Raw genomic sequence first — 15,480 nt, forward strand, 5'->3', positions numbered from 1 at the left:
AATATTAATCTAGCTAGTTTTTATTTTTTTTTTTTTCATTAAAAAATACTTTTACTTATTATATATATTATTGTTTTTTTCGATAAATTTATATCGATTCGTCAATTAATTATAAAATGGGATATTAAAAAAAAAAAAATATTATATACGATTAAATTAATATAATCTATAAGTTTTGTTGTATGGAGAAATTTTAATTCCAAATCGAAACATACAAAATGTAATGATAATATTTTAAAAAGCAAAATAATAATGTATAAATAAAAATAAATATATATATATAGTTATATATATTTTTACATGTATACTAAATTCTTAAATAAAAAAAAAAATGAGTTAAAAAAAAAAAAAAAAAAACATGTACGTTAATATACATACATACAAGTAAATATTTGGCGGTTTAAATAATGATATTGTTCATGAAATTGCTACCAGGAGGCAGTACGATAATAAACGCGTTTAAAATTTCACACCTTGGATAACACCTGTGTAGACAAGTAGACACACTCGCGAGTCTTTGAATCACAAATATACATGGTTCTGGCTGTACCGTGATCGTGTATTTAACACAAGACAAAAATTAACTCAAATTGATAATTTTTTTATTATATTTTTTTTTTTTTTTATATTTTTTATCAGTTTATTTATTTATTTATCATTTTATCTATTTTATAATTATCACAACTGATGTCAACACTGGAAGACTCATCAGACTGCCACCAGGTGAGTTGTCATAATTATTTAATATTCATCATTTGATTATTTCATATATATATATCAAACAAAATATATCTTTAAGAGGAAAAATATAATTTTTTTTTTTTTTCTCCCATTTGTAATAATACCAAATTAATAGAAATTATTATTATTTTTTTTTTAAATATTCAATGAGTCTACACGTGCTTGTCTTATCACAAATAATTTTGATTTATTTAAGCTTTTTTTGAGGAAAAAATAAAGAGCAAAAAAATTGACACGTTGATGACAGATATTTATGATAAAAAATAATTAAAATTAATTAACAAAAATACTGCAAAATTATATATATTTTTAATAAATTTAATTAAAAATATTTTATCAAACTAGCCTTTGATGGATTTTTTTTTTTTTTTATTGGGTCAAATCTACACACTTTAATTTATTTTTTTTTCCAAGTTTTTTCGTCTTTTGTGCATTCCATATTTTTATGGCTGACTGGTTACATAGCAGACGTCCAATGTGGATCGTTCAATATATATCGTGGCCTTTTTTTTTTTATTTCAATTTAACATATTTTTTTTTTTCGTTTCGTTTTATTTATTTCGGAGGGGACAAGAAGAGACAGATCGCATTCGCGGACAGACTGTGTTTGAAATAATATTTCAAAGGCACACAAGACACACACACACACACCTTTCTTCAAACTGTCTCCATAAAAATAAAAAAAAAAATTAATAATTTTATAGTATATATATATTTACACTTTATCAAAAAAAAAGTAAAAAAAAAAATTAATAACAGTGTGTTTTTCACCTGGTTATTCTTTTGATAATATTTTTACGGCGAAATAATATATCCACGCGCTTTTCAATCGCACACTATTATTAAATTAAAAAAAAAAAATTAAATAATAATAATAATGATAAAGTTGTAGCGACGGAATCAACGCCCCAGGTACGTCTGACATGAAATAATCCGTCGCCAGGAGTTGCCAGTGATAGCCCCTGGCACAGATAATTTTTTTTTATTTTTTTATATTAATCATTAAGCACATAACCGTGCTGTATACATATAAGATAATGAAAATTATATCAGGCAATAGCGATAATGTTGTTTGTCATACGTTAATTATTGGTCCAACTTTTTTTATTAAAATATTACTCTTTTACTACCAGCTTGAATAATATTCATGCATGATCATTATAGAAAAACGCGAGATAAATATAATTATTATATACATTAAATACGTCAGTGAAACATTGATTTGTTCAACAATAAAAAATATTATTTAAGGAAAAAAAATAAACACGTAGTTTACATTGTAATTAATATCATCATCATCATCATTTTGTTTTTCTGCGTATCTTTAAGTGTGTCCGGGTCTTTCAGTATATTAATTTATATTTTTTATTTTCAATGTGTTTTTCTCACTTTGTTTGAGCAAAAACAATGATGGAACCACGTATACATGTTGCTTAATATAAATTATAATTTATACAATTAATCACCTTGCAAATGACTCGCGAGTTTAATGAAAATCCTACTGATTGTAAATTTTAGTAAAATATACAAGTGCGTATTGTTAAATATACATTTTAATATTTATTTTCATATTCATTTTTGTTTCTTTTATTTAATTAAAAACAAATCACTTGTCTCTTCGTTGTTCTCTCTCTCTTTGAATATTTACAATGAAAAAAAAAAAAAAAAAAATTCAAGGTAATAATATTTATAATTAATTAATTAAAATATATATTATTTGACGGTGAGGAAAGTTTTTATCAATTTTTGATGATCAATGATATTTTGATTGAAAATAATTGCGCAATAATAAATGAGATTAAAGTCCTTGTACTTTTGACTATATACTCTACTTGTTCGCAAACAATAAAATGAAAAAAAAAATAAAATGTGGATCATTGAATTCCGCGGAGTTTAAAATCGATTGAATGATATCAGTTGTATTGATCAGCCACTTGAAAATTATTATTTATCAATAATATATATCTGAGACAAAAAAAAAAAAAAAAAAAAAAAAAAAAAAAAAAAAATAAAATAAATGTCTCAATATAAAATTTTAACATGTGACTATTTATACGTGTGTCTTAAGAATTCGCTTTGACTTTTGATAAGATGCCTATGTATTTTTCATGTTGATGATGTTGATGATGATGATAATAAAATGGCGGATTATATTTCTCATATTATAACGCAAATAATATATGACTTTAATAAAAAATTTTATTTTTTTTAATTCATATATACTCAAAGTTTTATTTGCTTGTGTATATTATTTCTTGGAAAATCACCTGTCATTTAATTTTAAATGTCATTGACATTTTTTATTATACTACTACGCTACATTTAATTATAAATTAATAAATTATCAATATAAATTTGTTGCTATTCACTTGATTAATATATTTTGATTTATAATAATCACTTGTAATTATAATTGTTTTTTATTTCATGTAAATTGTTAATTAAATATATTTTTTAAGGACCATTCTCATCTGGTCGTAAAGCAAGACTGAAAATTATCATTTTAGCTGATACAATAGCTAATGTTATAATGCAGTTTTATCTTATAATATATTATCATGGGAAACAAGATAAATTGCGATAGTGTCGTTTATTTTGACAATATATAATTATCATTTATATATATTTTTTAAATTACGTTCTCATTATTCAACCTATTTTTTTTTTTTGTTATTATATTATCACACCTGATGTGTTATTATTTATAAATAATATATGATTTTTCCAGCTGGATCATAAAGCCAATTTCGAGGCCAATGAACTATATATATTTTTAATCCTCGCGCTTTATTATCTTAAAGACAACATTGTGGGTTGAGCTTGTGAATAAACAAAAAAACAAAAATACAAAAATTATAATAATAAAATATAAATGGCTGCCTTATTTTTATAATTATTATTTAAATAGTAACATAATCTTGCAAAGAGGAAAAAAAAAAATAGTATCATTAAATTGTTCTTTTTTTATACTAAAAAAATGACATGGAAGTTTGTGTCACATTGAGTGAATCAGATGGAAAAAAAGATAAGAAAAAAAATCCCTTTTAATACTGTTTTACTGTATGATGAATCATAAATATTTTTAAAAAATTATAAAAAATTTAAAAAAAAAACCATTACAAGTTAAAAATTTTCCAGCTGAAAAAAAAATATAAAAATGGTGGATGATTGGTATTTAATACAATGGCCGATACAATCTCATCATCAAGTTCTGGTTTTTTTTTTTTTATTATTTTTATTTATTTTATATATATGTATTTTTTTTTTTGTTGCGTTATCTTCTTCAGCGGTGTATTTCGCTTGGCTCAAAACCTTATCATTAAACAAACAACAGACCTCTTCGCTGACACACGGCTTTATGTCAATCACGAGAGACTTTAACAGTTTTTCTTTTTATTTATTTTTCATACTTCCCCTTGCAAGCTCCATAAAAGTAACAAAAAAAAAAAAACGTTGAATTTAAAAATATTTTTTTTCAATTTAATGCTATATTTCAATGTACCCAAGTAACCAAGTATCATATGCGCAATTGATTTGATATTTTTACCTTTCATCACTCAATAAAATAATTTCCTAGTTTTTTTTAATATATCAAAAAATATTCATTATATTATTAAAAACTTTTTAGAAAAAAATTGAAAATAAATATGATGAAAGATAAAAATAAATAAAACTTGATTTTTTTATTTATTTTTTTTTTATTAAAATGATAAAAGTATACACTTTCGATAAGTGCAATCTCCAAAAAAAAAAAATGAAAAAAAAAATAGATAAATATATTTATAATAATATAATAAATAAAAAATCTCTTGAATAAGATTTTATGTTTTTTTTCGATTCAAAAATTATTTTTTAATTTAAAAAAAAAAAATGATATAGATATATGATATGTGTGAGGTAATATGTGGGAGCTGACCAATGGACGTTGAACAAAACAAGTCATCCAATCACAATCGACTCTTGACTTGCTAATGTTCGACCATTTAAAATTCCCCCTTTTTTTATTCGCGTCTTATTCTCTCTCTAATGTACACATTAATATAATTGTCACGTCGCAAAAATTTATTTTCCGCATATGTGTATACATGTCTCGGTACTCTACCACAACTTTCAATGATAAAAGCTAATTAAAAATATTTAAAAAAAAAAAAATAAAAATCATGCATTAATATGTGCAGTATAATATTATATTAATATATCGATATATTGTTATATGGACACTCGACCACATGAGTCTAGACTCTAGCCCCCCTTTTTTTTTTTTTTTTTTTTTTTTCAGCGCCAAGTTGCGCTTACACCTCTGGCACTTATTTCAAATGAATTCAGTCACAAACCGATTGCCGCGTGCGATGAACCGCTCAATTTACCTTTCAACAAAATTTATATATTTTTAATTGTTTTTCTTATATTTTCATCAGTCATTATTTATACTTAAAAATCAAAACAAAATAAGCATTAAATTATTCATTCAAGTGTGTTTTATATTAAATATTTTTATATTAATGTTTAACAATAATATATAATAATTAAGTGAATTTATTATTAATTAATTTCAATGCGGCACGCAGCAACAGAGGTAATAATATATATTATTTATTTATTTGTTTATCATTTAAACATAAATTACTTTGTTTGTTTATTTTGTTATTTTTAAAAATAACAAATATTATTTGAGTAAATTTTGTAAATTAAATATATACATTGATCTTTTTCTCAATTGAATAATTTAATAGATGATTTTGCAATGATGAAATTTTAAAACAAAAAAAATTGCAAAATGACTCGTGTCTTGTATATAGTCGTCAACCAGCGGAAATATTGACTTGACATTGTCGAGCGGAAGTGACGCGTTATTCAGCAAATACTTTTTAAATCTTTTAATTTTTTTTTTTCTTCTTACTTGTGACGAACGAGGTGTGTCAGGTCATATACAATATTATACACTTAAATTTTTTTATGTGTCTCTATGTCGCGTGGCTCCAATACAATAAATAAAAAAAATAAAAAAAATGTTAATAACTTTAACAACACCCAAGTGATTTTGAAAAATTGATAATTGTATAGTAGTAATAGTAATGATGAGTCAGGAAGTTGACCTAGACACAATTTCATTGCGGAAATAAGTGTGTGCCCTTAATAGTCATATTATATCTGCGGATTATCTAAAACATGTCTTTGTTCCTGTTCCACATTGATCAAATAATTTTCAAATAAATGAATTTTTAATTTTAGGAAACAATGAAAGAGCAAAGAGAACGAGATATAGTTAAACAAGAAATAAAATTACCAGAATGGAATGAACATCAAGATGATGAATCATCACAAATAACTGTTAATAATAATAATAATAATAATAATGATGATGAACAACAACAAAATCAACAACAAGAACAACAAGACAATGATACATTACAAAGTGTTATAACAAATAAAAAAATAGTTAGAACAATAACAACAACTGGACATATTACAGAAAATAGTGGTGATTGTGAAATTGATTCACCGGTATCAAGTCCAGATAATATTAAAATTAATTCACAAATAATAATTCAACCAACAAGAGAATTAACTTATGAAGAATCTAAACAATATATTAATATGATTCGTCAAAATAGTCCAGAACAAACAACTATAACTGAGTCGGAACAAAATCAAGAAATTTCATACTCAAGAAACAATAATAATAATAATAATGATAATGATGCTGATGATGATGATGATGAAGATGATGAAGATGACGATAATGATGATGATGATGGTGATGATGTACGACAAGAAGCAGAGAGACAAAATATGGTTGTTTCAGTAAAAGAACAAATGAGGTAAATATATATTTATAAATAGAAAAATATTATACTTAATCTTATCAAAAATTGATTAAAATTAATAATTAATAATTTGATTTATAGATATCATCAAGTTTACCAAGATGAACCAACTCGAACTCAAAGAAATAATCATGTAATTGAAGTATCATCAATTCATCAAGATAACAGACGTCATCAACAAAATAGATTTAGTTCACCTGAAAATAGTACAACTAGATTTCAAGTATCACCATCAACTGTTGGTGAATCAGCTGGTGCTGCTGAAGATTATGAATCAGCAGCAATTGTTAGTCAAGGTGGTAGTGTACATATTGGTTCACCAGCACCAGTTTATTCACCATCATCATCAACAACAACAACAGCAGCAATAGCAGCAGCAGCAGCAGCAGCGGTAGAAACAAATAGATCATCATCACATCATCATCATCATCATTCCCATAACAACAACAACAACAACAATCATCATAATCATAATCATAATAATAATCATCACCATCATCATCATCTTCCACCTGGTTATGCATCAGAAATTGGTCTTAAATATGATATAAATACTGCTGCTGCTGTTGTTGCTGAAAATTTAAAAAATAGTAGTACATATACAACACTAGAAACAGTACCAATTCCACCATCACAAGCAGTTCATCAATATCATCAATATGCTGTTTCTGATGGTTATCAACCACCACCAGGTTATACTGGTTATCAAAAAAATAATAATGAAATAACATATTTAACATATCAAAGTGGTTTACCATCCAGAGGAACAGAGGTAATTATTTTTTTTTTTTAAATAATTAAATAAATAAATAAATAAATATAATAATAATAATATAAAAAATTGTCGTCAAGACATTTTCACATGTTTTTCAGGTAGAATCACAAGGTGGTGTTTATATTAAAAGTGATCCAACATTAACATCATCATCATTAATTGGTACAAGAACACAATTGCATTATGATTCACCTGGATCACCTGGTTCACAAGTTACAATATATGGTACAAGTGCACCATTTCAATATGTCAAAACAAGTGGTAATGGCGGTGGTGGTGGTGGTGATAGTTATTGGCAAGGACCACCAGGTTCATCATCACCACCACCACCATCATCATCTATACCGCCACCACCACCACCTCCACCACCAACATCATCGTCATCTTCAACAGTAGCAGCATCAACAACACTTGATTATATTCAGGGTTATTCAAATTTACCAACGTCAATTGGTGATGCTAATAATTTAAATTTATACACAAGTGGTGGTTACAGTGTTTCTGGTGTTAATGGATCAGCATCACCATGGCATATGCATAGTGCATTATCACTTGGACCAAATGATGAATCATTTGATGCACATATGATTAATAATGATCCAAAAGAATGCACAAGTTGTGGTTCATCATTAACAGCAATTTGGCGAAGAGATGCTAATGGAAATAATCTTTGTAGTTCATGTGGTATTTATGGTAAACCAGTTAATCATTCACATAGACAACATGTTAGATGTGGAGGAAAAATTAAACAGACTCTTACACCTGTGAGTATTATTATCATTATTAATATTTTGTAAAAATTGACTTATCAATATTGGGGTTTGAAAACTTGTCAATCAAAGAGGGTAAAGAAAAGAAAAAAAAAAAAACATGTATTTATAAAAAAATGGGGACACTTTTATTTGTGCTGCTGATAAGGTCCACTGCTGTTGGTTAGATGGACGAGAGTCAGCACTCTTTTTTTTTTTTATATATATATATATTTTCAGAGTGTGTTTATATCAACACGTTTATTTTCGATATTAAGTAATGTTTGTGCTCTCGAGAAGAGAACTTTGTTATCTTGTTAAAAAGCAAATAAATTCGAGCAAAAGAGATGGAAAGAATAGGATGTTGTTTGCTCTAGTTTACTTATGGTTTACAAAAAAAAAAAAAAAAAAAAAAACTCGCCCATTTTTGGTAGAAAAACTGATGCATCATCATTATTATAAAACAAATGAATTTTTTTTTGATGTTACAGAGTGGACGAAGAATGGGAATTCATTGTGCAAATTGTAGAACAAATAATACAACACTTTGGCGAAGAAATAATAATGGAGAGCCTGTATGTAATGCATGTGGTCTTTATTTTAAACTTCACAATGTAAGTATATATATACATTTTTTAGTGATAAAGATTGGTTGGGTCGTTGAGCTTATACCTAAATTCTGGTCTCATTTATATCTTGAAATTGTTGCTTTTTTTTTATCATTTGTTTGGTTGACGCGAGAAAAAATGTGTGTGTGTCTAGAAGGGTTGCTTGCAGGTACAAATATAAAATATAAAAAAAAAAAAAGAGAATGAATGAGTTATTCACCTCTTGAGATATAATATCCGGCAACGACCTACGCACGTATAAACACTTTTTTTTTTATTTTAACAATATTCTATTCTTTGATGATGATGATGATGATGGGTTCAGTTTCGTTTGCTCCTTCGCACCTTTCTTGAGTTATTTCCGGTTTTAAAAAAATAAAAATGTCAAGTTAATTTAATACACGCGCGACAAGACAAACGGATATGAAATTTTATGAAGTTAAGTGAGTCATTAAAGATGAAAAATAAAATATTTAATATGACATATACGTCAATTCAAATGGCTATTTGTTTTTCGAAAAAAAATAAAAAAATTGATAATTTTCTTTTAAAGATAGATAATATAATCAGACGCAATAAATTGTGTTATCACAAAGTCCGAATGTATATTGACTATATCAATGTCCTGTAAAATATATATTTTTTTTTTAATTTTTTTATTAAAATAATATTGTCTTGTTTGGTTAAGGTAAACGATCAGTCTTCTGATGGAGCTGATTGATACGAATCATCCTCGAGCCAATCAAATCATTTATCATTGGCGTCAATTTATTTATTTATTTATTTTTTTTCATTTCTTGGTTTAATTGCGATAACAACAATATACCTGTCCGTTTATTAATATTATTATTTTATTTTTTTACAAATGACTGAAATATGTCAAAGATTATCTTGAAGATCTTTTTTTAAAAATTTAATTAAAAAAATATATATATATTTGACGCTGATTAATCGCAAAACATCATTTAATAATAAAAAAAAAAAAAAATATATGCTATTTATTAATTACAGGTAAACAGACCAATGAGCATGAAAAAAGAAGGAATTCAAACACGAAAAAGAAAGCCAAAAAATCATTCTGGTATGGGTGGTGGAACTTTAGCTGGTCCAAGTGGAATTCATAATAAAAGTGAAATGAAATCCAATTTACTTGGTAAGTCATTTAAAAAATATTATTAATATTATCGTTCGTTTTGCACTATCCTTGGTTATAACTTTCAATCGGTGATCCACTTGTTTGATAAGATAAGCCAGTGTTATTTATTTTTTTTTAATTTTTCTCGCGATTCAATCATCGTGACTGTCCAACAACACTTTTGTAAATATTTACAAACATATATAAATATAACTTATGAGGAAAATCCGTAAAAGACGTAATGAAAAATCAAATGAAAAAAAATATAATATATAAATGTAAATTTAATGATGAATGGCTAATGTATACATGGGAGAGTAAAAAAAAATGTGGTACCATGCTTAAATGCTTTGCACTTAAAAATCACTATTATTATTTAAAAAAAAAAAGTGCGCAAAGTATTATTCCTCCAATCATGATGAAATATATACACGCGTGCGTATAAAAATTATATGACAAAGGGGATTAACATTGTGTGTTGTAGCTATTGGCTAGCGAGGGTAAACATACCAAGTTATTTTAGGATGGGAGGGCAAGGGGGAGGAGCACCCCATCTGTCGATGAGCGTAAACTGATAAAAATACTGCACCCTTATATATTGCTTGCTCATTTTTTTTTTTTGATACTATGCTGAAATATATGCATAAATAATAATCTTACCTTATTGCTGAATATATTGATAACTCCAATAATGATTTTCTGAAACAAAAAAATAAAACAATAAAATTAGAGTTGTATATAAAAAAGAAAAACAAAATGATATATATAATTTTGTTGGATATATATTGCAGTGGACCAAAAGCTGCAGTTGAACATGTATGGGAATGGGAATGATGATGGTAATGATGGTCATCATTACTTGGGTACAATCACGACATCACAGATGGGACACGCGCATTCACCCCTTACATTGCCCTCCGTTGCCGTATTGAATCGTCAAACTATTCTTACGTAAGTCCAAACTTGTGGATTATATATCGAAGTGTAACGCGTTTATCAAAAATAATTAATTAAATATCTATATTGCTTTTAAATAACTTGAAAAACTAATAATAATTTTTAATAATTTTTTTTCAATTTCAGTGTGCCCCCATTAGAGCCAATGTCAAGTAAATCTGGATCAGATCATCTTGCAACAGTCATCACCTCAACGGGGACAGCACATATTGATCGATCATGATCATAGATCATAATCGATTTTTACCAACACAAATTTAACGTTATTTTTATTATCGACAGTGATAATTTATTCTGTTGTACCGATTGAAATGCCTGAACGCGCTTGCCATCTGTTGACTCATCACGATCAAAAGCATATATAATTTAAAATTTAATTTCTCTGTCGATGTCAACAGAATTCTATAATAATTCGGTAATTTTTTTCTCTTAAATTCAAAATAGTCAAATGGGGGGTTTTTTTTTTTTCTGCTGTACATAACATTTTATACATAATTGTCCAAAGATTTATGTTTAGATTTAAATAATCATAAATTTTTAAATGCAAATTTAAATTAAGTTTTAACAAAAATTTATTAACTCATACTAGAAATGCATTGTGCAATGAGATTTTTTTTTTTTTTGTTTCTTTTTCGTGTAAGATATTAAAAATATATTTTAAAAATTTGTAAAATGAAATTTTACAAAATACAAAAAAAAAAAAAAATCATAAATAGCCAACTAGACAATATTATTATTATTATTATAAATATTTCAATATGAAATATATTATTAATGTGTGTTATAAACAATTTTATAATGTAATTTGTAATTAAATGTTGGATGAAAAGAAAAAAAAAAAAAAAAAAGATTTAAATATATAAAAATATATATACTTTAGCAAGTAAAATAAAAAAAAATAAAAAAAAAGTATTTTAAATATGTTTGCGGTGAATTGAAGAGTAAAAATAAGAATAAAAATTTTAAACTCAGTATAAAGTTAGTAGAGAGAGGGTAGATGAGGTGGGAAGAAGGGAGGTGAGTCCATCAGCCTAAAGAGCCGGCTATCGTACCGGCTAAGGGCTATTCCATGTTAGCCAGTCTCACTCTCAATCTTTTTTTTTTTTTTTTTATATTATTTATTTATTTATTTATTTTTTATTTTTTTTACTTTTAACGTTTTTCTATACGGCGCAAACGTGGCGCCGCCCTCTCTCAATGTGTCCACCACCAGTCTGTGAAGAATTTCCATCTTTTTTTTTTTTTTTTTAAATTTATATTTTTACCTTGTGCATATTACAAACGCAAAGTATATTTTTTATATATTTATATTTATGTATTCTTGTTTTGAATGTATGTATAATTTATATTCATGCTGCTAAAAGATATACTGCACCACCAAAGGGAGAGAGTGAGTAGAGAGACAAATGATAATTGTCTGGCAGAAAAGTATAAAGAGTTTAAGATTCAAAATTTTATATTTATTATATATCTAATTGAAAATCATTTGAAAAAAAGAAACCGAGATTGTCAAACGATATCACAAGATCACCTTGCTTTATAATAATATATACAGTATAATTTAATAATTATATTATTTAAAGTTGCACTAAAGGATTTCACACCTCTAATGGCTTACTACTTTTTAATAATACATAAATAAATAAATAAAATAATATGTTAAAGAATCTTGATAGTCAAACATAAAACATGATGTTATGTCAATTGGGGGTCATTTGTGGATTATAATCTCTGATGAATCTAAGATAAATATCTGATTTTGTTGCTACTGGTTACACGCATTCCATGAAAATTGTTGAATTCATTTGGAATAGATTGGTTGTATATACTTGTATATATATATAAAAAATACTTTCAAGAAGAGAAAGAAGATGAAGAAGAGGTGATGATGCTTGATGAAGGTGATATCTTTGAGGTGGGAGGAAAGAGGGGGAGGAAATTACAGATCCGACGGCGCGACGTATACACGGGGGCATTATCTCAACAGACTCGAAGTGGCCGGGTTCTCCGATCCGCCGGCGACTGCATTCTTTGACTATCGATGACCTCTTGATGTTGTTACCTTTTATATATTTATTTATTATTTTTTTACTGAAAAAAATATGCACTGCATATAAAGAATTCATTGTTGAATTTTCCTATAGAATACGACAGTATACTGCAACACTGAGAAAATTCCTCAATGATATTTTGTCTTTAAGAATCAATTATATCCGCATAGATATATCTTGATGTCCATCTTGTCTAATGTTTATATTGCCATGAAAAAAAAAAAAAAAAAACAATTTTCAAGCATTAAATTGCTTTTGAAAAGTTTTTTTTCTCATATAGTTCTCTTGCAGAATATAAAGGATAAAAAAAAAAAATAAAAAAACAAGAAGAAGATGATGAAAAAGAGAAATACATGAGGCGCCAACATTCTGCCCCCGAAAAAAGCATCAAACTTTGTTACCATTAAGACACCACTCGTGTTTTTAAAAACGTAACCCATACCATACATAATCCCATCACTTTCAGAAGCATCAAAAACGTCAACTTTTAACTTATTACACCTCACACATTTAAAAAATTAAAAATATAAAAATCAAGATATATACTTGAAATTTATATTATGTATATATTGAAGTGACCTATGATGGCGCCAGTAAACATAAGGGTGGTCAAGGAAAATCAACGCAATCAAAGAACCAAGCAAGAGTAAAGCTGGGCTTTAAATAAAATGTAAAAAATGCTTTTCAAAAAAAAAAAAAGTGTATAGAATCGTAAACGACACATTTTTTTCTTTTTTTCAATTTAAAAAAATGTGACTTTTTTTGGTCAAGTCCAGTATATAGAGAGCTCTTACTAAAATCCCATCGACTTGGCGCCAGTCTGCTGTTGTAACCGGCTTATCAGAGGAGGACCACCTTCTACATACCATCCCTTTTACCAAAAAACATCAAAATAATAAAATTCTATTTTCAAATTTTCACTTGATGATGATGTTTTTTTAATTTATTTATTTATATCAATTAAATAAATCATCATCATGTATATTACATATTTTTGCAAGTCAACTTTTATTTCTTGTCATTTATTTATATTTATTTTGTTGACTCTGCAAATTTGCTATATATACTTAAGATACATTTCATGTTTTTCACAAGTGCCCACACGCCAAAGACCTTATTGTTTTTTATTTTTTCATTATATTTCCAACATCCCTTGATCGTCTCTCAAGTCTCTGATGCACCCACTCTCTCGATTTTTCTCTCGATGTTTTATTTTATTTTATATTTATTTATTTATTTATTTTTAAAAGTCAAGTCTTGCAGAGTAGTACCTTTATTGTGTCTCCTCTTCCGTTCAATATCTCACTACGTTTTTTTGTTTTGTATTTCATTTGCAACACCCCATACTTTTTTTTACCTTTCGCCATATTCTCGCCCACCCGAGTATATATATTTGTGAGGTGTTTTTTTTTTTTTTTTTCTTCTTATTTTACATTTTATTTAAACTCGTTCGTTCTCTCGTTATACAAACATATATCGTTGTTTTAAACTCGCCCCGATTTCCAGGAAGAATACAGCAAGAAACGCGCCGTCACACGATTAGATTAGGAAAATCAATTCGCAAGTGAAGAGAGCTCTCTCGCAAAGAAGAAAAATAAAAAAACCATACTACTATTATTATTATTATTGAATACACCATATATATTTTTATATTTTTATTTTTCATATATTACCACTTTATTTTGGTGGTTTGATAAGTCTCTAGTGACATGTGTCAACAATATCATCTTGATATTTATATATATATTTTTTTTTTTGCTATTATTTAAATATACGCATGCATAAATAATATAATATTATTGCGTGCAGAATAATATTATGTCGCGTGTCAAAAACCCGCCTACCTCATTAAACAATATTACACCTTTTTTATAAATCATACATCAAAAGTGTATGGCTAATATAAAAAATAAATAATTAAAAAATATTATATTATATTATTTATTTAATAAAACTTTCTGATATATATTTTATTATTATTAATCTATCCTATACTGCACCCTGTAATTTCGTGATTGACGCCACTCCCTTGTCATTGCTCGTTATAATAAAATAAAAAAATAATATAATAAAAGTGCAAAAACAATAATTTATCAAGAAACAAGACGAGCTGAAAGATAATGGTCAAGAGCATTAGGCTTCTGATCGATTCATCATCAAACATTATTTGCCGAAAGAAAGTCAAAAAAAATAATATAAAAAATTTATATATCGATTAGAGCTTAAGTGATCAATCTCCATCGTATGTCGTGCTCATGCTACCGATTTTAATAATACTCTATAAATTGATCATCCACTTTTCGTATATTTTTAAGCTTTTTTTTTTTTTTATTTATAAATTAAAGCCTAATGAGACTCGACGATCCGGTTGGTTCAGCAAAAAATGCAATGGCGAAAATAATCGCCAAAGTAATAAACGACTTTGTCTGCGCGTTTTTATTTATATTTTTTTTTTTTTATATACACAAGACCAATTCAAAAATAAAGGGGGTTTTCCTGGAAGCCTCCAGTTATCCGGTTGTCAGGGCAGATAATTTCTGGGGAGGAAAAAAAAAAGCTCAAGATATATACACACCTCTTCTTTGGTATTCACAAAACACAAAGTTGTTTTTTTATTTGCATAAAAAAAATATATT

At 26.7% G+C, this 15,480-nt stretch overlaps 1 protein-coding gene across 4 annotated transcripts; it reads left to right on the top strand.

The window, feature by feature from the left end:
- The first annotated feature begins 384 nt into the window (after positions 1-384).
- On the top strand, positions 385-11,703 carry LOC122854236 (probable serine/threonine-protein kinase DDB_G0282963). 4 transcript variants are annotated; one of them, XM_044154704.1, is made up of 8 exons: positions 385-723; positions 5,974-6,563; positions 6,651-7,341; positions 7,422-8,108; positions 8,585-8,707; positions 9,713-9,854; positions 10,628-10,787; positions 10,920-11,376. In XM_044154704.1, the coding sequence occupies exons 1-8, from the start codon at positions 688-690 to the stop codon at positions 11,014-11,016; spliced, it is 2,526 nt and encodes an 841-aa protein (XP_044010639.1). In that variant the 5' UTR covers positions 385-687; the 3' UTR covers positions 11,017-11,376. The 4 variants fall into 4 exon arrangements, with proteins under 4 accessions (XP_044010639.1, XP_044010641.1, XP_044010642.1 ...); XM_044154705.1 differs by lacking the exon at positions 385-723 and adding an exon at positions 5,055-5,317 and having other exon boundaries at positions 10,920-11,506; XM_044154706.1 differs by lacking the exon at positions 10,628-10,787 and having other exon boundaries at positions 10,920-11,703.
- The last annotated feature ends 3,777 nt before the right edge of the window (positions 11,704-15,480 follow it).

Source organism: Aphidius gifuensis, linkage group LG4 (genome assembly GCF_014905175.1).
Source record: "Aphidius gifuensis isolate YNYX2018 linkage group LG4, ASM1490517v1, whole genome shotgun sequence".
NCBI lineage: Eukaryota > Metazoa > Arthropoda > Insecta > Hymenoptera > Braconidae > Aphidius > Aphidius gifuensis.

Bases quoted from the DNA above. Each gene is read 5' to 3' on its own strand.
- LOC122854236 (XM_044154704.1), top strand. From the start codon at position 688: ATGTCAACACTGGAAGACTCATCAGACTGCCACCAG. The intron at 6,564-6,650 runs GTAAATATATAT...TTTGATTTATAG, and splicing joins TCAGTAAAAGAACAAATGAG to ATATCATCAAGTTTACCAAG. The intron at 8,109-8,584 runs GTGAGTATTATT...TTGATGTTACAG, and splicing joins TTAAACAGACTCTTACACCT to AGTGGACGAAGAATGGGAAT.